The sequence below is a fragment of the Varanus komodoensis genome, unplaced genomic scaffold, assembly GCF_004798865.1.
Source record: "Varanus komodoensis strain SLA01 unplaced genomic scaffold, ASM479886v1 scaffold64, whole genome shotgun sequence".
Classification (NCBI taxonomy): Eukaryota; Metazoa; Chordata; class Lepidosauria; order Squamata; family Varanidae; genus Varanus; species Varanus komodoensis.
This window is the reverse complement of record NW_025336273.1, coordinates 2,550,721-2,572,764: the sequence shown is the minus strand read 5'-3', so window position 1 is coordinate 2,572,764 and position 22,044 is coordinate 2,550,721. Positions and strand designations below refer to the sequence as shown.

The window sequence follows — 22,044 nt, the reverse complement described above, 5'->3', positions numbered from 1 at the left end:
CTGTTTCTTGGGTTGGTTTGGATGGGAATGCACTTCAGAGACGCCACATGCACGTAGAAAACGTGGAAGGCCAGATGCGCACACATGCCGCTCCGGGTCGGTTGCGGTTTGCCTCCGAAGATCTCGTTATTGTATGAAATTGCACAAAATGTGTTTGGAGCAGCAAGGAACGGACAGGCAGTGGGGCCCAGCAGCGCGTAATAATCCCGGCTGGCAGGTTCTGGGTTTGGGCTGGTGGACGGCCTGCACGGCACCTCATTGCCCCTTTGCTGCCTGCGCTCAAACTCGCCAGCTTTCTTCCACAGGATATTGCACTCATTGGAAACCGATTTCTTCCAGTTCATCTATTCATTTCGCTGTACTTCTATGGCACCCCATAACCCAAGGGTTCTCTAATAGGATCCTGACACCGCCAGGAATAGAGATAACGTTACTATGGTTTCGCCACCCCGCATTCAAAGCCTTTTCAAAAAGGATCTGGAGGAAAAAAGGGATCTGCTGCTAGACAACGTGGTGCTCAGGGGACCACGCTAGACTTTGCAGGGCGCACGCTGTCTTGCGGGTTCGCATCTTCAGCAGGAGCCTGCTGTTTCGCGACATTCACAAAAAGTGTACGGCACACTCCCTGCCCCCCCTTTTTTGCGCACAATCTCTTTAAATTCTCTCCTGCTTTTGCTTGATCTTTAAACCAGGGACTTGCAGGTGATAAAATTGTTTCTCCTTGACTGATTAGCAGAAGCTCACAACCCGACTCACAGTTGCCAGGCTTTTGACTGTGTGATAGATGGGGTGGGGTGCTTTACTGATGGACCCACTTTCTGTAAGGGTTCCCCAAAAAATAATGATTGACGGCCTGCCAGTGTTGGCTGATCCTTGCCTCATTGCACTGTGCCCTTTGTGGAGTTTCTGAGTCCTTTTGCCAAGGACCCGTCCCTTCTGCCTTCTGCCTTGCTCTGGACAAAGATAAATAAAAGGAAGGTATGTTGTAAGCCGCCCTGAGGCTTCGGCGAATGGGGCGGCATAAAAATGTTTTAATTAATAAATAAATAAATAAATAAATAAATAAATAAATAAGGTGCTTGGGCTTTGCCTTCTCAGAGCCTAGAGAATGCCAAATCTTATAAAACCTGGGGAGCAGCTTAACAACAGTGCAGTCTTGGCACTTGGGGAAGATTCTGGTGAGAAGTTCTCCTTCCCAATGATGCAGCCAAATGTCAAAGTATAAAAGGAAGCCTATTTGAGAAAGAAGGGAGGGAAAAAGTGAAGGAAACACACAGAGAATTCCAAATAGGAATCCATTGAGCCTAACGAAGCTAATGCATCTTATCTGCTTGAGTGGAGCCTTGAGCTTCAGAGCATATGTGGAGGCCCTGGCAGTACCAGTTGGGTGAGAAAGAGGAAGCGTCCTTGGACTTCCGGTTGGATGGCTCCAAGCGAGAAGCGGTGAGGTGGTGACTCACCAGCTGGGGAGAATTTGGGACTGGTGAAGGCTAGGCCCTTGGAGATGCAGCATTGCTTTGACCCATTGGAAGGGAACTGGCATCCAGGTAGGCCCGAGAAGCCCCTGACATGGGCTCATGCTGGGGTGGGGTGGGGTGGGGGGCAAGAGGCTGTGGTCCTCTGGAGGTGCACTTCTTCAGCATTGCAGTCTGGTTTTTTCTGCCTGCTTTTCTCTCTGGCTCAGACAGTGGTGGTGGTGAGGAGGAGGAGGATCGGATGCTGTGGTCTGCTCGCTCCCAGGCACTCCGCTTGGCAAATAAGTGAGCGCTAGAAAGGGTGAGAAGGGATGCCAGGTAAGAGTCGCTGGTGGCAAGTGGCTTACAGGGTCAGCTCAGAGCGGAACTAAGCCCTTTCAGGGTCACTTATCCAAGGGCCTGAAAAACTCGCTCTGCTCCCCTTTCTTTGCCCATTCCAAGCTTATATGGTGAAAGAAACCCAGCCAGTAGAAAAGGGGATTGACCTGACAATGTATATTTGAGGGCACAGGGCAGGGATCTGCGTGTTTCAGGCTGCTAGGGGCCATTGGCAGGCTGCTGGAAAGCTCTCGGCACCCCCACTATGAGACCTCAGTTTCTCAGACTGGGTGGTGTGCGGCTACAGGGGTGCGCTTGTGTGCATTCGAGTTGTGAAAGGAGGGGAAGGTTCCAGAGCTGCAATTCTGGGAAGAGGAAATGTGTATACACTGGAAGGAGGCAAATATTAGCTGTGGAACAACATTGGCCGTGGTGAGATGAACGGAAATGCGATCAATGCAGGCAGAGCAGAATGGGTCCTATTCTCCTGTGCTTTCATGAAGTCCTGATGCCAAGTGGATTAAGATCCTCAGTCCAAGTGCTCGTTTAGGATTCTCCCCACAAAATTGGTGGTCACATGGCTGGCAAGTAGAAACGACAATGGCGTGCAAGCGCCCTAAAAGTTGAGAGAGGGAGAGCGTGTGTGTCCTGAACGGGCCAGGTCCCAGTGCATACGGGCTCCTTGCCCCGGCTGGTTGCAACCAAGACATCTTGCAGTGGCTGAGCCGGCCATTTCTGCATGAGTCAGGTTTTTCTGTCGGAGTTACAGCAGAGCTGAGATCATCTGTGGAAAGAGGGACCTCCTGACTATTAGGGTGGAGTGTTTCTGTGTTCATCTGAGAGCCACAGTCCTGATAATGCAATATACCCCGTTGACCCCATTTGTGTGGGAGAAAGCAGTGGGAGAAAAATCTCCAACAATGCAAACATGAAGGAGGTCGGCTTTCAAGTGGAAGAGTAACCAGGTGAGAAGTGTTCCCACTTAACAACAGATGGGTTCCTTTAATGCTGCTCTCCTCCTTATTAAAAAAAAAGTTGTTTCATTTCCATAAGCACTGCCGTGTAGTAATGAAACCGTTTGGCATGCAGAAGGGAAAGAGCTGCTATAAAGGAGGAGATTTGAATTTCCAATGACTTCATAATGAGTAGCATAGCATAAGATGCTCCTTGAACATAAAGGGGAGATGTTTGCAAGAGGCTGAAACAGTTTGGTTGCTTTCACACAAGAGACCTTAACTACTGCTGAGGCATCACTTTTCCTAATAAGCTGGAATTCAAACAGAGGTTAGCAGTGTGTTATCCAGAAGTGCCCCTCCTCGTTGCCAGATCTTGCTGTACTGTTTGCCTGGAGTAACTCTGTTCAGCAAACTGAAACTTATCCTTTCCCAGTGATGAGTTGCCCTTGATGGGCTCGCAAACGACCTTTCTTAATTGGTTCAGTGTCTGTTTCTGTTTTTCCCAGGGCAGGGAATGGGGTCGGGTAGGGAGGCAAGGGGGAAGGCCTTAACGGTTGGTTTCCTTGTACCACTTTGCTCTTCCTTGGAGTGAAATTCTGCTATTAAAAGAGGAGACAGAAGCCGTAGCGGAGTGGGGCAGCCCAGATCAGCTGTAGGGCAGAAGCACTTCACTCATCCCTCAGCTGCCTCCAGTAGGAAGCCATAAAATGTGTGAAACCTGGAAAAAGGATGCTTTTATTTTAAAGTACAGGGGCCCTTAAACGCCTCTGCGCGAGCATTGTCTGTGCACATTGGGCAAGAGGTTGCTTCTACTGAGTCTTAAGGAGAGAGAAATTTCTGTAAATCAAGCCCAGAAATCTATGAGGAACAATTCAGGAGACACTGGCTTGGCTGCAGCATTGTCCGGATTTTGTGGTGTGAGAGGACCATGCAGAAGGGCTAGTAACCTTTGATAGCGTGTCTTTTGCACATGTAGAGGAAAGTTTTGCGTAAAAGTCAGCATGCCCAAGTTTGAAACTGAAATGCTGGGCCTAGAGAAAAGAGAACTTCGATTTTTTTCCATAGAGACAGGCATCTGTCCTGTGTCAATCCAAATGCTTTGTCAGAATCACCCTCTTCTGCAGTAATGAAGACGGGTGGTGGCCGGCCGAACACTCTGCTCATTTGTAGAACTTGGTGGCTAATCAAAAACTGGGTTTGTCTTGCCCAGTTTTTCTCAACAAATGTCACAGCAGTGGGCTCCGTTTGTGCCTGCTTATCGGCCATGCCCTCTGCTTGTGATCCAGGCTACTAAAGCAAAACTTGATTCTGTGACATGACGCCGCCTGGGTGTGCCAATTTCGGCAGCAGCCTTTTCCCAGGGTCACACATGGCCCTCTGGCTCTGGGGCTTTCTGGTTCCGGTTCCGAGTGGGATCTCCTAGGCCAGGTCCTCCACTGCGCGTCTTACGAGTAGAAGCGTTGAAGCTTGCATGCCAAAGTGGGTCCAGGAACCAGTGGGATGCCGTCTGGTGATTTTTCTTGGTTTGATTGACGGCCCGGCCATGGTGGGGCAACTGAGCACTTATTCTGCAGAATACGCTGCCTTGAGGCCCAAGGGGCTGAGCCTGTTTCAGCCCAAAGGCCAAATTCCACCGTGCGGATGTTCTTGGGGACCGTATTTCAGTGGTGGAGGGGTCAAAGGCAAAGGGAATGGGCCAAAATGCCGCAAATACGTACCAGACTGTTTCAGCCAAGTGCTTTTTCTGCCTTAGGGGAGGCGATTTAGAATGGGGTGGGGGCTGTGCAGTCCCCGGGCATGTGGGCATTTGCAGTTCAACACCCCTCCCTTAGGCAGATCTCTTTTAGGCGCGCCATGGACACCCCGTCCCCTTTTACTGTGTTGGCAGCGCCTGAAGGACCGCACTGCGTTGGAAGGACAGGGCTGTGGTTGTGTGGCAGTGCAATTCCCTGATGAAAATTTCGACCTGGCGATGATAACCAAGTGGCAGCAGCGGAAAGGTCCTGGGTGCTTCCTGGCACCGCTGGGCCAGCAGCCTGCGATGCCAAGCATTTCTGCTTGAGCTCCTGTGCCAGGCAGGGATGAGCGAGAGCAGCCAGGTGGAGCAGGAGAGGCCGCTTCCTGACATAAGGGGGACCAAAGCTATTTGCTAAACATTTTTGTTAATATAACTTCCACGCTTCGTGTCTCCCACCTCTGCTGCATTTCCCCAGATTCTGGGCCATTTTTCAGGCAGGAAGGAATAAATTGAATGCGAAGAAAAAGGGGCGGGAGTGAACAGAAAACACAAAGCTGTCGCCGCCAACACACACAGCTCCTGCTCAGGGTGAGTGAAGTTTACGTGAGGAACAAAGGCTGTGATTCAGAAAATGCGTTTTCATAGTAGAGGGATCTGTAAAGCAGCCAGAACAGGAAAGACCTGGGTGCCTAAATGCGGGCTGCTGGGCTTGCTCTGAATCAGGCACTTCCCCTGCGCTTTCCTGCCCGCTTGCTCAGTCAGTATTTTCGACTGCAGCTTCCTTGGGGCAGGGAACCGCGCCTCTCCTTCTCTCCACCCATTGATGCTTCACGCTTTGGTTACTCTGAAAACCCTCCTGTACGCTAATTAGGCAGCATGGAAGCGATGGTCTGCTTCAGCAGAAGCGGGCAGCCTCTTTGCATGCTGGAGTGACTGAGGTTGGCGCATGCGCTGGTCTTTCGACGCCGTCCAGCCGTCTTCCCCTCTGTGTGCTCCTCCCGACAACTCCTTCGGTTCGCTTTTGCCTTTGCCTGGCTGGCATGCATTGGACACCCACTGAAATGCGGTCTTTACAACCGGAACTCCCTGGCCGTGGAGCGAGCAGGTGCAGACAGGGTATGGTGGTGATGAATTCCAAACTTTTAAATTGCTTGGATTTTTCTTTGAGCAACCTGCCATCGTTTCGTGCACCAATGTTTTGATGGTCTGCTTGCTTTTTGTGTTTTATAAGGCAGATACTTCTGTTGTCATCACTTAGAACAATGATAGTTTCTGATACGTTGAGTCAGATGCATATTTGGTGTGGGATGAAGATATAGGAATTGTTTTGTGCTCAGTCACTGTATGGGGAAAGGACAGAAGAATTTACAAGAGACTGTTTTAACAGGAATCGGTTGAGTTGACATAGGATCTTACGAATAATTAATCCGCAGTATTGCCGGATGGTAGAAACCATCCTGGGCCATAGCTGTGTGGTCTGGGGCTCAGGTGTTCCCAGGTTGAGCTGTAAAAAATATCCTGGCTGAAACCCTGGAGAGCTGCTGCCCGTCAGTGTCAGCAGAACTGGGCTAGACGGCTGGCAGTTCTGGCCCCTCCATTCCTCCAGTTCAAGGGGATCTGATTTTAGTTGGTGGGGCATTAGGACGGACCCGCATGATGGGTGTACATAGAAACGCCTCCAGCGCACCCTGCACAAGTCAGGATCTTGAGGCCTGCTCGGTGTTTCCCTTCACGCTGCTGGTCTGTGTTTTCCTGGAGAAGAAATTGCTGCACAGAAGGGTGCCCACTCTTCCCATAATTGCAGCGTCCAGGAACGGAGTGCCTGGGAGCAGAGCCATGGCTTCAGCACTAGCTTGGCGGCTAATAATATTCATTCTCCTCACTCCTGCAGCACCTTCCCCCAAGTGGGTCTCAAGTGCTTGGTAAATACCAGTCAGTTAAGCCTCCGGGCTCCAGTGAGAGAGAGAGGAGGAGGAGGTGGGCAGTGCGGGGTTGCTGCCCGAGCCGCATTTTGTGCCCAGTTGTCCTGTCCTGGAGTCTGTGGCCAGGCAAGCATCGCCTGCTCTGCAGAAAATCGGGCCATGGGCAAATCCGGGGGCTGCAAACCCACGCCTGTGGCAATCAGTGGAATTGCTGCCTGTGGCAATCAGTGGAATTACTGCCACTCTGACTAAAGCCCAGTTAGGGGTTTCATCTCTCTGAGCCTTCAATGGGGTATGAGGTGAGACTGGGGGAACTGGGTCTCCTCAGCCTGAAGAAGAGGAGACTCAGAGGGGATCTGTTGGCGACATACAGGCATGTGAGGGGGTGTCACATGGAGGTGGGTAGAGACCTGTTCTTCCCTGCAGAGGAAGGCAGGATGCGCTCCAATGGAGCAAAGCTCAGGGAGCCAAGGTTCAATTTGGATGCCGGGAAGCACTTCCTGACAGTCAGGACCCCAAGAGGGTGTGGAATGGGCTTCCAGAGAGGTCGTTAAGGCCCCATCGGTGCGGATGTTCAAGGATAGGCTGGATGTGCACATGGTGGGCGTGTCGTGAGCAGAGCCGGCTGGAGCTGGGGGTCAGACTAGATGGCCCGGGAGACCCCTTCTGACTCGCTCTGTTTCTATGTAGTGATGCTTTTGTTTGTCTCGCCCATTCAGGATTTCTTTATAGAAGGGCACTTCAGGGGCTGCAACCTGGCACAGTTTTCTGTAAGCCATTGCAAGGAAGAAGGGAATGGGGCAGATAACTGCCTTTCATCTGTTGAAGACAGCTGGTGGCCCAAGGCCTTTAGGGATCACCAGCCCAAGTGGCTCACTGCCTACCCGCCCCCCCCCCATTTGAGAAATCAGATGGCCATGTTGCAGCCTATGCGTGCTGCTTTCAGATCTTCTGTCCCACCCTGCCCAGCACCAAGTGGATACCTCCTTCAGACACGGCCTGTACGTGTTGGTCTCTAGCACACAACAGGACCCTTGACCTGCCCGTGGCAGGTGGGGTGGATCGGAAGCACATGCCTTTCCAGCACACACATCACTCCACCTGCACGGCTCTTCTTCCGACCTTGCACCATGTAGAAAAACGCAGCGCCAGCACTGAGGGATGGCTGAAGCTGAGGTTTGTCACTTTACCTCCCATGCATCCGGCTGGGCGTTGGTGGCTGGCCACTCGTGCGTTCGCCCCGACGGTCACCTGAGAGGGTTGGCGTAAAATGGTGTCCTGCACCAGCAGGGGGTTGGTCCCAGTGGCGTCCTTGGCCCCTTCCAGCTCTACTCTTCTGTGAGGCCATGATTCTGTGATCTTCCTGAAGACGGCTTGGAGCCCTGCGCTGAGCAGGGGGTTGGACTTGATGGCCTTAGAGCTCCCTTCCAGCTTTACAATGCTGTGGTTCTATGAGCAGCTCACCAGAGGCAGGGTGCGGACCACCAGTGTGGAACATCTGTGTTTGAGCAGGCAAGTTTTAACAAGAAACAAGTAACTAAGGATTTTCTTCATGGCTGCCGTCTTTGGTTGGAAATCTCCTTCTTAATGAAGGAGAGCTGTTGCTTGAACTTTGCATCAAGCCTGGTGTTTCTGCTGCTCTCTGGGCGATGCAGCACACACGCACACTCGAACCTTGTGGCCAGGTGGCTCGTCACGTTCTTTCCGAGCACCGTCACCGTCACACGCGGCCAAGAGCTTCATCTGTTGGCATCTCCACAGTGTTCTTCCTCAGGGAAGGAAAGAGAAGCGCAATTGAGAAAATGGCAGGGACGTGTTTGTATCCTAGTCTGGGGCCATAACTGGGTGGCAACTTGGAACTGGTTGAGGGAAGGCCGGAACAGGTGAGAGGAACGAACCAGCCACACCGACGAGGAGCACGCGGCTCCTGCCCATCCCGTGACAGGTGGATCTCTGGATGTTTGCCCTTTCCCCACACTCCCCCCAGGACGGGGCGCGCTTGTTTTCTAGGCTGACAACCGATGTGGCTGACTTCACATGTTGACACTTTCTCCCCGGGGAGGGGCGGGGGGGGGCAGAGACGGAGGACTCCACATGCCAAATCAAGTCAGAGGCTTGCCTTTTCTGGCTCGGTCGAGCGTTTTGCTTAATGCTGTGCAGATCCCCTTGCTGCGTCAACAAGTTCCAGTATTTTGCAAGCTGCAAGGTGCAAAACGTGAAGAAGACCCAAGTACGTAGCTTAGCACTTTAATAGGCTGCGAGGGAGAGGAGCTTGGAAGTGCCATTCCGGCTCGCTTTTCAGAATTCCTGGCAGAGAGGGAAGCCCGTGAGAGCCTCAAGGAGAAGAGGGGTCTCCTGAAGTAGGCCACTCCGGTCTGGGTCCTTCTGTGCCTGGCTGCTGAGTCAGGTGGTGCGGCTCAGCTGAAGAGCGCAAGCAGAGTGCACGACCGAGGAGGCGGAGCTTCTCTCCTCCTCCGGGTGCTGGTTTCACCCGGCCCCCTCCTTTCTCACCCCGTGCCTCTCCTGCCCACTGGCATTACTTGTCCGCCCAGAAGTGTACCTCGCAGGCCTACCTGCCAGGTGGCTCTTGAGCCCCTCTTCCCGCCGGGAGGCCAAGGCCACCCAGCACCCCCCAGCGGGACCTCCATCGCCTCGTCCATCGCCACTCTGGCCCCCGCCTCCATCGCCTCGTCCATCGCCACTCTGGCCCCCGCCTCCATCACCTCGTCCATCGCCACTCTGGCCACCGCCGGAGTTTACCAAGCCTCAGTATTGCTCCAGACAGTGTGGCAAAATATATCAGGACTTTTCCTTCTTTAGTGCATGGCTGTTGCAGCCATGTCCACTGCTCCCCTTCCCAGCCAGCCCTTTTGAGGGTCTTCCCCACCCCCACTCGTTCCTGTGAGCGGGATAGGATATTCTGCCAAAGCCCTGTAGGTTGGGTCTCTTGGCGCTGGGGACAGGGCGTGCGGCTTGTCGGATTGTCGCTGTGCAAAGCAGCATGTCCCCATCCCCCCGCCGCCATTGCGTGGAGTAGGGCACCACCGTTGGAGTCAGAAGGCTCGTTTTGAGCTCTTGGTCAAATCATTTTTCCAGCTGAACCATCAGAGTTATTTTTAGAATAGTTTAAACTGTCTTTGGCTTGTCAGCTTTGGCAAGGGTTATCGCAAAATGAACTAGATTTACAATAAAAAAACCTGAGCATATTGCATCCAGGGTCTGCATGGAGCCAAAGACTTCCGCTATGCCTGCATTTCTGTCCATCGCCTCCCTTGGTTTTATTGGATGTGCTGCCAAGGTCACAGGCTTCTTGCCTTCTCCCTGAATGGGATTTGAGCGGGTGGGGTGCGTGCGTTTTGCGGCCCTGATTCTGAAAAGCATTGCTTTTCAGCAAGGACCTGGCCTTCCCGATGGGCGTTTTAAGGCCTCTGTGAATGATTTTTTCCCTGGCCTGCATGAGTTTCAGCCAGAAGTTCTAACACTGGTGTAATAATTCTGGTGTGAATTGAATTTTGTTTTTGAAGTTGAGCCAAGGCTGGATGCAAGTAAGTAGCAGCTTAAGCAAACTGGAAAGCTCTGAAGGAAATGGATGAAAAATAAACTAAACACAAGTCTATAATAGATATGTAGCTCTTGTACCCAGAGCAGATGAGTTTTGCAGTCTCAGGTTTCCCAGGAGCCAAGATTCTCGCCCTCTCTCCCGTTCCGTTTGTTTTGGCATCGTTTTGCATTTCAAATATGCTAAAGTGGAGGAATAAAATTAGATCTGTGGTCATTGGCTGGGCTGCTGGTTCCTGACCAGTCGTTTTCTTGTTCTTCGCTATCCCAGCCCTTGTAAAAGGGGACAGCAGCTTGCCCGTCGCTGCTGGCCCAAGGGGTGCACAGTGAGGTGATATTGACGAAAAGAACCCCGGTCCTGAACAAAGGGACCCATCTCAGTAACACATAGAAGCATAGAACATAGAAACTGAGAGAATCAGAAGAGGCCTCCTGGGCCATCTAGTCTCACTCCTGGCTCCAGCCAGTTCCAGTCATGACATGCCTACCATGTGCATCTCCATCCTGTCCTTGAACACCCTCAGCCATGGGGCTTCAGCCACCTTCTGTGGAAGCCCATTCCACACCCTCGGGGTCCTGACTGTCAGGAAGTGCCTCCTGGCATCCAAATTGAACCTGGGTTCCCTGAGCTTTGCTCCCTTGGAGCACGTCCTGCCTTCCTCTGCAGGGGAGAACAGGCCTCTACCCACCTCCGTGTGACACCCCCTCATGGACATACATGTTGCCAACAGATCCCCTCTGAGTCTCCCCTTCTCCACTCTTCTGGCTATACAACCAAGGGTAGCATTCACCCTCTTGGCTGTTCTGTCACACTGCTGACTCACGTTCAGCCTGCAGTCAACCAGCACCCCAAGGTCCCTTTCACAAGTGCTGCTCTCCAGCCACTTGTCACCTAACCTGTACTTATGACAGCTATTCCTATGCCCCAAGTGCAAGACCTTGCACTTATCCACATTGAACGCCATCCTTTTGTCTCCTGCCCACTTCCATAGTCTGTCCAGATCCTTTTGGATCCGGAGTACCTGCTCCTCAGTAGTGGCCACTACCCACATTTTAGTATAGTGTGCCAGTTTGATCAGCAGACTGCTCACCCCTTTTTCCATGTCATTGATGAAAAGATTAAACAGGATCATCCCCAGGACAGAACCCTGGGGGACCCCGCTTGTCACTGGCCGCCATCCCAATGATTCCCCACTAATGGTTACCCTCTGCTTTCGGTCAGTCAGCCATGCCCTAATCCACCGGACAGTGCTTTGGTCTCTCCCAGAACTCCTCAGTTTCTTCACCAGGATATCATGGGGCACTTTGTCAAAGGCCTTGCTGAAATCCAGGTATACCACATCCACTGCATCCCCTTCATCTAGCCACCTCGAAACCTTGTCATAGAATGTCACAAGGTTTGTCTGGCAGGACCTGTTTTTGCAGAAGCCATGCTGTGTGGCCGTCAACCTCCCTTCCCTATCTAGGGTTACTAGATCTCTCACTATTATGAGCCTTTCCATTGTTCTTCCTACAATGGACGTAAGGCTAACTGGTCCATAATTCCCCATGTCCCTTCTACCACCCTTTTTGAAAATTGGGACCACTGACGCCACCCTCCAGTCCTCTAGAACCTCACCCATTCTCCACAAGGCCTCAAAAATGGAGGACAACAGATGTGAGAGTACCCTCACCAACTCCTGAACTGCCCTCAGGTGTAACCCATCAGGGCCTGGCACCTTTGTAACATGCAGTGCCCTGAAGAGCTCCTCAACTTCTAGGGGGCTGACTCTAATGTGTGCCCCTAATCCCTAACCTCATGCGGTCCCCCATGTAGATTTCCCCCATCTTGCTTTGGGGAGAACACAGAGGCAAAATAATCATTTAGCATCTGTGCCTGTTCCCTCGTATCAGTCACTGGATCTCCTTCCTCCTTATTTAATGGTGTCACCAACACTACTTCAGGCATTGGCAGAAATACATGGAAGATCACCATCGTTTTGCCATCATCCTTCACCATCTCTTTAGCCTCCTGTTCTTATCTGCCAGTGGAATCCAGTAGACCTCTTTACAATGCAGGCTGGAAATAAATGTACAATATATCAATAAATTATTAGGATTTCTGGCCCCTCTTGCCAAACGGCTCTGATGTGGTATGGGTTACCCCGGGCACGTTCATAGAATTATGGAATCATAGAATAGCAGCGTTGGAAGGGGCCAAGAAGGCCATCAGGTCCAACCCCCTGCTAGTGCAGGTCACCGATTTACACCGTCCCAACCTTGGTGTCCCAAAAGGGCTAAATGGAACCAAGTCCAGAGGTGTGTTCTTGAGGAGTGAATTTTTTGGTGAAGAACCAAACGAATCACACCAGAAAATGGGTGGAAGGGTGAAGTAGCAGTGGCATTACATTCAACTGCAGCATTTTAAGGCAGAGTTCAGGCTCGGGTTGAGACAAACTCAGTCTGAAAGCATCCCTCCAAGCTGTTACAGGCATTCTGTGCCCGGCCAGGCCTTCCAAAGGGAGCCGAGCTGAGAGGAAGTTCGCGGGCGCCCAGCCAGCACCAGCTGTAGGAGCCCAAGAGGATGCATGCAGGGAGGGTGCTGGGTGCTGCTCTCCATTGCAGGGTTCTGTGCCTGGGGAAGCTCTCATGGCCAGCCCTCGTGGGCATCAGGTGCAGCCTCGGGGGGGGGGGGCTGCTTGGAAATGTAGGGAGAGTTGATGACGGATGCTTCGGATTGCTTTTTGGATTCAAATCTGTGCACCCCCACAGGTGCCCCCCCATGGGTCTGACATAGGTAGGGAAGCCCACGTAACTCCCACTCTCTTCTCTGCACCCTTACTTAGCACTAAACAGCAAGCAAGCCAGGAGACTGAAAAACCCTTGACAGCAGTCCGGGGCTGCCCTATATGACTCCGTCCGTCCAGCCCTTGCATGGCAGACATAAGCATCATCCGCAGCTCCTGCACAGCCCCATGTTATGGGCGTAATGATGGTGCACTATATTTTGCGTTGACACTGTAATGTTTCACAGAAAAAAATGCTTTCAAGAAATAAGACCGAGTTACAGAATGGACTCCTGTCCTTGAAAGTATATTATCTCTTGCGTGGATGTGATACTTCCCCTTCACAGCTACGCTGTCGTTCTGGGGGCTTCAGTTATTTTCTAAGGCCAGCAACAATCACTCTCCAGGAACAAAAAGGAGAAAGATCCAGCCCGAGCATGGTGCTAGCACTCCCCCCCGCCCCCCCCACCCGAATAGCAGAAGCAATAGAAGTGCCATAATTCCTGCTCATTTTCCTAGGAGGACCATGCTTGGTGGTTTGGTAAAAGCATAACCCTTTAGAACCTTCGCTTGGAACTCAGGGGCTGCTTCATCTGGAGACGGGCTAATCCATTCCAGCCTAATAAAACTCTGGGGCTGTTCGGCGGATGCAGTTCGCTAAGAATCTGACTATCCGGAGAGCCCTCGTTTGCGCTGTTCACAGCCTGGCTCGCTTGCTGGTGCAATCCGGGTCGTTGCCTTCCGGGAGCCCAGCTTCTCTTCCTCGCACTGACAGTGGTGATAGCTCTGGAACCAAAGGCTCTTTTTTGGTGGCTGGGAGAGTGTTGCCCTAAATTTATTTACGGATTTAAAATGTTGCACCCTGTCCTATACATAAAAGTCTCGGGACGGTCCAGCAACAAAAGGCACAACATAAATGCCCTGGACTTGTCCCGAATATGCCTTCTAGGCAGCAGTCCCAGTGCCGCCGGAAGCCTTCGGGGCATGTAGGGCGTGACGTGCCCACAAGCTGTCCGCAGGGCCAGCGTTTGCGTCTGTGGTGGGGGGCCTGGCCAGGCGCTTTTCAGGAAGTTCTACAAAAGGTCAGCCAACGGGGAAGGCAAGATAACCTGTGGCGAACCGTTTTGAGTGAAAGCTGGCCGGGTATTGGGACACGGTGTGTTGCGGCTCCTGAAGAGGAGAGGGGGCAGCTCCCAGAAGGGGGTGCCCCTCCTTCCTCGCAGCGCTGGGTGGATCGCTCGCTCGTTATCTCTCTCCCTTCCACATTGCTGTGTTGAATTTCTTAGACATCCCCCTTGTTCGCTCCACAGGTGTGAACTAACTCAATATGAGTGGCCTTGGGAACAACTCCACGGATTCGGCGAACCCGGACTCGCAGAAGAGGAAGGGGTCGCCATGCGACACTCTGGCCCAGAGGTAAGGAACGCTTTGTGGGTTTTTCCTTCTGGGGCGGGGGGAGCAGTTCTGTCGTTCTGACACTCGTTCTACAGAAGCAGATGGGAGCAGCTTTCATCCCCTCAAATAAGTTCACACATCCCACCAGGGTTTGGCTGCGGATTTGTGAGTAGCTCCCGTGGAAGATGGCACACAGCTCCCCATCTGTTCCTTTCGCTCTTGGGGAGCAACTGGTGGCCTGCTGCTGAAGCTGTTCTAACGGAGCGATCGATCCAGGCATTCCGCTTTCTTCACTCTTTATCTCCCTTTTGTTCTGCAACCCAAAGCCCGGCTGAAAAAACGACATCCCAAAGAAGTGTTCATTTAAGTATCAACAATGCCTGCAGATGACTGGCACTTTCTCAGAGGAGGGGTTGCTTTTGAAACCCACCCAATCTGAATTCCTTGCAGCATCTTGCATCCCATTTAGAACTGGTGCCCTGGGCACCCAGCTGCCTCCTGGGTTTGACTTTCTGAGACCTGCACAGAACAACTCGACCCAGCCAGGTGGCAACACGATCCCACCCGAGCTCATGAAGCGTCTTCTCTGGCATCTTCGCATGAGTCATGTGGAAATTTACTTATTGGTGTTTTTTTTTAAAACATCTTTGCCCAAATCCTCTTCTAAAAAGGATGAAGGTCAGTAGTGACTGTTGAATTAAAAGCACACACACGCACGCACATGCACACGATGACGCAAGAGGGAAAAGGGGAGGAAAGGCAGTTGACTTTTTAAAAAAAATTGAGGAAAGAATTGCTTGGTAAGAATAGGAAGGAGCTTTGCACCAGCTAACAGACTAGTTCTGGCACAGCCTTGGGTCTGGCACTCATTTCATCGAATACCTGGAGCATTATTTTCAGTTAGTAGGCATCTGTGCACGTATACCTGTGTCAAATGAAGTCAAATGACCACGAAATAAAGAAAACAGGTGGTAACAAAAGTAGAAGCAAAAGCAACCTTTTGTAACAGCAGCAACTAGTGATAAGATGATAATCCCAGCGTAGTTTAATGAACTGCCAGCTGTGATGAGCCAGTAACCATGATTCTATTTGCTCGCAACGGTTGGGATTGCTCCTCCGTGAAGAGTAGCGAGGAAGCAGTCGCCCGCTGGGCTCATGTTTCTATCTGGCTATCCACCATAACCCCAAGTTCCCATTCGTGGACACCCCCCACCGACCCAGACCCCGCGAGCATATCCAGGAGAGTATTGTTTTGTTTTGTTCTTTTGTTTTTGCCCCAGTGTGGCATCACTTACCCTTCATTTGAACACGAAATCCCTTTGCACCCCATCCAGTGCTTGCTGGGGTGTTGACCAGTATGGTTGCCCGGTTCCCTTCGTAAGATAAAGAGGTTTCTTTTGTATTTTATTCACCTTTGGAGGCCAACCTGGCAGAAAGATGGAGCAGCAGAGACAAAAGACAAAGGCCCTTTTGAGTCAGAGCCAGATGGGTGCCTGTCCTCCAGCTTCTCCCACCCGACTCACTTCGGGGGAGTGAAATGGCTAGATTCTGTCCCTTCAGAGGTAGAGAAAGCAGTTCTCTTCCTCCTCCTCACGCTCGCTCGCTCGCTCATGCGCACGGGCGCACACACATCCGCAGTGCTTCTGCCAAGATGGCTGCCACTCTTTCCATGTGTCGACCACAAAGCGCACGTGCTTTTTCACCCCGCTGTATTTTTTACCTCCGTTCCACTTTCAGCAATTAAGCCCTACATGAACTTGCTTGATTAGTCAACGAAAATGGATACTGCGCTTGTCTGCCCTAGTTTTAGCTTTTCATCTGCATCAAAGTTGAGAAAGTTTGAATTGCCACAGAGAGACGGGTCCTGGGGCGTGGCCGAGAGACAAGCTGGCTGAAACCGTATGCCTGCAATGCTTTCCTCGTAGGGAAATTGTCCTTGCATCCTTACAGCTTATGTTGCCACAGCAACCAAGGCATTGAGTTGCGTTTTTTAAATTCCCCAAATGAATTCATACATAAATGGGTTTGCTTATTTCTCCTCCTCCATTTTAATTTGACCTCAACCCAAATACTCAGGGTACTGTCCGAAGTGGTATTTACCAGTCCATTAATAATCAGAGCAAACTCAGCCTTTGCAGATGTTTTTATAAAGCTGGGCCTATTTTCTTCAGCGCTCTATTTACAGTAGCCCTTACCCAGCAGAAGGTGGCCAGGTGGCATTCGGTGACTGTAACCCTGTCCGGGGCTTCTTAAAAAGGTGCTAAGTGGACCAGTTATGGATTCCAGCACTTGCACAGGGCCATGAGCGGTCTTCAGAGACCCACACGAAGGAAAAGCTTTTCAAGCACCCTTGGAATGGCAGGGAATCGCTGCAGGGTGGAGGTGAGGAGGGCGACCTTGCTTTTGGGAAGCTGCGGGCACTTGCGAGACGCAGTGCTGTGAGCCGGTGTCCGGGGGAGCGACGAGCTGCATCGTTTGTTGCCGTGGATGTTGCTTGCACATCCGAAGAGGGCCAAGCCCTGGCGCCCGTGGGCCACACAGCACCCTCAGCCCGTAGACCCGTGATCAGGGAGAGGCGCTTTTCCCAGAAGCGGAGGCATCGCAGCGGGGGTACTGCAAAGCGGGAGTCCTCCTCCTCCCCAGCACACCGTGGCAAAGGGCGCCTGGACCCTGCTCAGTTAAGAACTGCTCCATCTTGGCATTTAAAAATAAATCCTTTGCAGTTCTGAGTAGACCTGAGGCCTCTGAAGGCCGCCTGGATGGCCTTCGCCAAACTCGGGGTCCCAGGTCTCTCCACCCTTGTGGCCAGCGTGGCTCTTTCTGTGCCAGTCGGGGCCCCAAGGCCGCAAGCTCAGCCTCGAAGCCGGCACTGAGTGCTGCCCCAAGAGGCAGGCTGGGAAGAGCAAGGTGCCGCTCGCCCCTAGTGAGCTGCTCAGTGCCTCTGTCTCTGCTCCTCATGAGCCGGTGTATCACGTTTAGGGCAGGATTCTGTGCAAGCTGAGACAAAAGGAAGGCCCACCACTCCCTCCGTGTGGCTTGAGCATGCAGGGATTGCAATCCTGGTTTTTCCCTAAACTTGCAGAGGACCAGACCCTTTTAGGGGCCCTGCATTGGTTTGGGGCAATCGGCTGGTCACGTAAGATCACGCTGACCAAGGGATGAGAAGTACGGGGTACGTGGCTGCAGCCGCACAGAAGCTGCTCGCTCTTCATCTGCATTGTTTTCATGGAAAATCAGGTGCTTCTCAGATCCGCTTATAAAGTGATTGCTTTAGTGGCATTTGCAAACAGATTGATTGCCTCTCGCTCGCTCGCTTGCTCTCTCTTTCTCTTTCTTAATTCACATTTGCCTTTTAGCTTATTAACTGAACTTCTTGGCGCGCTGCCATTACAATCTGTCCTGTTTGGCAGCCTCCCAGTTTCTTTTTGCTTTTACTGGCCTTGCAACTTGATCGGTTGATGCTGCTTATAACTTGATCAGCTGAATGGCTGTTCCGCATGAATAATCCCATGGCTGGCTGGCAGCAAGGCGCATGCATTAAAGGGAAAGGAGGGACCCGTTGCGAGGCTTGTGGCACCTCGCTCCTTCCCACCCCGCCTCCTGGGGCAGCCCCCAGTGCCAGCATCAAGGCTGAACACCGCTGCATGTTCCGGTGCATGCATGAAAACCTGCCAGATCCCAAGAGATGACGTAAGAAAATGCAGGATGCGATAACTGATGTATCACAAATATTTGATGAGATAGTGCAAGCAGTAGCAAATATAAAAATATACATCATCTCCATTGCAAAGGTGGTCTTCCTATCAGAACAGAACGCCTAATAATAGAAAAGTCCACATCATCATGACAATTGCCTGTAATGGGCATGGAAAGGGCATCCTTCAAGAGCAGGATATTTGCCTCTCTCACCTTTCTGGAGATTTATTTTGGTGTTCATAATTAAAGCATATGAAACAGGCTAACTGACCAACCTCTGCACTTCCGAAGCATTGCGTTGCTGCATGTAGATTCTTAGCAAGATGTCCGTAAGCCCTTCCTTGTTATATTTTATTCCTGGTGGATAAATATGTAGCACGGAAAAACAACGAACACACTGCAGAATCAGATGCTTAGTCACATTGATCTGGTCACATTATTTTACTGCTTTCAGGAATGGAAGAAAGCCACGATGTGGACAGAACCGTGTCAGATCATCTCAAAGAGCTGATAACTGTAATGTCGGACCATATCCGTGCCTGTATCAGATTTTAAGAGAGAGCTTTGCACCAGGTGTTGCTGCTCAGGCTAGGTCTACAAAGTGCTGGGAAACAGTCAGGAAACTCAGACATTTCTTTGGGGCCGCCTTTGATGGGCTCTTGAGTGAGGCATGGAGAGGCTTTGATCGTGGAAAAGTCCCGCAACTGAGCATTGGTTTTCTCTCCTAGCAATGAGAAACGGCGCAGGGAGCAAGAGAACAAATACTTGGAAGAGCTGGCAGAGCTGCTTTCGGCCAACATCGGAGAGATTGACAGCCTGAGCGTCAAACCTGATAAATGCAAGATCCTGAAGAAGACAGTCGATCAGTTTCAGCAGATGAAGAGACTCGAGCAAGGTAAACCCGCAGGTGCTTTGTTCTCTGTTCCCCTGTGCGTGTGAAGGCACATTTTAAGGCAGCAGTTCACAGGGCGTGAGGTGGCAGGGAAGGAAGTTCCCCAAGCCCTCCTGCTAAGCGCGGGGAGAGATCCCTGCCACTCTCTACGCCGCAGTGGGGCAGGGGGACCCCCACTGCTTCCTCAGCCTGCTTGTTGAAAAGGGAGTTCAGGGGCAGCTGCTGCTCTTCCGCTCTGTGCTGGTGAAGGAGAAGGTCTGAGGTGCTCTGGCCTAGGCCACTTCTCATAGGAGTCATATGCCTGCCTGAGGTCGCTCGCATGCAAGACGCACCGGGCGTCTCCTCTTGCGGACTTGTGGAAAAGGCTTCGGGTGATGGGGAGCCGCAAGGCCGAACAAGGTCAAGAAGCCTGAGGAAGGTTGGGCTGAGGCACAGGCTGCCCCCGATGTGCAAGCGTGCCTAACGAAGCCCCGCTGGCCGCGTTGCGTAAAGAGAAGCGTTTCAAGAACCTTCAGTCTTGGACAGTGGCAGGAAGTGGGGTGCTTGGTGCTTCCTTCCTTCTCTGCACCTTGTGAGACCTGTTTTGCCCTCCCTGTGTGCCTGCCTCTTTAAGCAGGTGTCTGAATCCTGAAAGGTTGCAGGGAAGTCTTTGCAGGGACAGATTAGAAACAGGAAATGGGTCAGCAGAGAAGAGGGTCCAGCGCCCCCCTTGCCCCCTCTCCTGGTGCTTTTTTGCTTAAAATAGCCCCCGCCAAAGCTGTCCGCTTTACAGAAAGCCAGCTTCTTGGTTTCTTCTGTGCAAGAGTTCGGAGCACACGCCCTTCTTTCTTTGCTGCCTTTTGCTTTTGCTGAAATTTGGGGCATGACTCGAGGGCAAATACATACCAGAAGTCACTTTGCAGTGGGGGTAGAAGAATCTGTTCTGAGGAGGGCGCAAGAGCCGCTCCATCCCCATGCTTGGCTCATCATGTGGGGAGCAAGGAGGGCTCAGACCTTTTCCCACTGCACGTTCTCCTTCCCAAGGTGGCGGGGCTGGGGGAGACTTGCAGGAGCCAGTGGGCCTGGCACAGCTCCCCACGGCCTGCCAGTTCTCCCCAGCTGATAGTCGCACTACCTCTCCGAATAATTTTCTGCCAGTTTCCCTCCTAGTGCAGTCGGCAGCTGGTTGACTGGCATGGCGGGGCTGAGACGGGACCCTGGGGCTGCGGCTCCAGTGTGTGCACAGGCTCCTAAAAGTCGCGCAGCCGGGGAGCCCTGCGACACCAGGGAGCCGGCCAGGTGGAGTTGCTTCCAGGTCTCCGGACGGAGGGAGCTGAAGGCGTGGCGCGGCGTGTGGTGGGCAGACATGCTGCCTTTCGGTGCAGGCGCCGAATCATGGGCCTTCAAAGGTAATCCAAGGAGCGACTTGTGCTGAGCAGACGTGCCCATTGTGCTCAGCTGCCAGTCAGAATTGGATGTGCAAAATGGCCCTTTGTCTTTGGAGGACAAGGGTCGCTTCTGCTTAAAGGCGGGTGCTAGATAATCAGCTGTATCTGGACAATCTTCCCTCCTACATTGCTAGGGAAATTTCTGAGAAGTGCTGGAATGTCACTGCAAACAGCTCCCCTCCTTGTCTTATTTTCTTTCAGCTTCATCCAAATACTGCTGAGTTGGTAAGAGGGGACTGCCTGCCGGGTGGATTTATTTAAATTAAAGCAATTTAAATCAGTGATTTAAATTGCCCAGAACAAGACCGATTTAAAACATTTGATTTAAATAATGTTTCTCATTTTGTAATTCCTCTTTTCCCTTAACAAAAGTTCATCCTCATCCTCCTCCTCCCCATCATCAGGTTTATTTTGTTAAAAACACTGCTGGTAAAAAGCGCTCGTGCTAATTGGCTGCCGTACCAATCAGGCGCGTTGGCTTGCAGCCAGACGCTCTGGCCCTCGCGCTTGCCTCTTCTTCCGCGACTCACAATTGTCACTCAGGGAGTGGGACGGCAAGGGTGCAGCCGGCAGATTTCCGTTTGGCTGCAAGGAGGTTCAGCAAGACTGCATCAAAACGTAAGAGGTGCCGTGCCGCATCGGGCCACATGCCTCTCTCGGCCAGGACGCTGGTCACCCAGTGGCCAGCCAGAGACCTATGGGAAGCCCACAGCAGGGTCTGAGTGCAGTGGTCCCCCCCCTGCCCCCCGTTGAGTTCCCCAGCAAACAGCCGATGAAGCAATAGCCTGGGCCATTTCCTTGAGCCTCGTGGATGGCAGAGGAGGCGAAAATGCCCCGTGCCAGCGCTCACAACTTCCTGGAAGTCTTGCTGGGCCAAGTTGGGTTTCTCCGAGCGAAGGAAACATTCACACTGCGCAGCAAACAATCATGATACTAATTACATGCGCAATGTGGCCTATTGTGGCCCAAGCTATAATGCTGGCTGCAGAAGTGAAGCCGTTTCCCCATGTTCCCTTTCCCGCAGAGCAGGCTTTAGCTGTGTTGGATGGAGTCCCTTGCAGGGCAAAGAGATTATTTCAATTCCTATCCCATCTTTCCTCAAGGTTGATTCATAGTTCTCCCCCACACATTTTATCCTCACAGCACCCCTGTGAGGTAGGCTCACCTGAAAGATTGCACCCAGCCAAAGCCTATCCCTTGGATGGATTTCACTTTGCCCAGAGATACTGTTGTGAATTTAAACATGAGCAAACTGAAATCAAACATTAAGTGCTGGTTTTTACTCTCCAAACATCAAACCATTAATGCAGGAGTGGGTTATAATAGCTTCTTCATGTCCAGAGTTGGACATACTTCAGGCTCCTGACTCCACTGGCTGCTGGCGAATTTTGCACACGAGGGTTTGGAGTACCGCTGGAAGGCTGGAATCCAGGGCTGAGGAGGGGGCTGCCTGAAATCTTCAGGCCCCCAGGTGCCCCACACCTGTGTCCTATGTGCACGCATTCAGGGACCCCGCAAAGCGTGCAGCGTCTTTCGCTGTATTAGGCAACCGTGCAACATTCCGCGTACGACCCGGAGGCGATCCCTGCCGGGAGACACCCGGGTTCCACCTAGTCCAGCCCCCTGTTCACGTGGTGGCCAGCCAACCAGCTGCCTGTGGAGGGCCCACGCGTGGGTCGTGGAGAGTGTGGCGGAGCATAGGAATCGTTGCTGAGCGCACTTCCCTGCTGCCCGCCATCCTGTTCGGGGGCGGGGGCAGCAAGAGGAGGCAGAAACGCCCATTTCAGCTGAGGAGGAACGTATTCCACAAAGCGGCTTGGATTTTCGGCGCTCTTGCCACGGTTCCAGCGAGAGGGGGTGGCGGCCCTCTCCTTTCTGGCTCTGCTCCTAGGACCGATTTCT

The 22,044-nt window shown here is 52.2% G+C and overlaps 1 protein-coding gene across 7 annotated transcripts in view; it reads left to right on the top strand.

The window, feature by feature from the left end:
- The window catches only part of NCOA1 (nuclear receptor coactivator 1), a 265,366-nt gene that overhangs the window by 172,387 nt on the left and 70,935 nt on the right, over nt 1-22,044 (top strand). For all 7 annotated transcript variants that reach the window (XM_044450328.1, XM_044450332.1, XM_044450331.1 and 4 more), the window contains exons 3-4: nt 14,043-14,148; nt 18,552-18,718. In XM_044450328.1, the coding sequence (XP_044306263.1) occupies nt 14,060-14,148; nt 18,552-18,718 (256 nt within the window). In that variant the 5' untranslated portion in view covers nt 14,043-14,059. The remainder of the gene's footprint in view (nt 1-14,042; nt 14,149-18,551; nt 18,719-22,044) is intronic.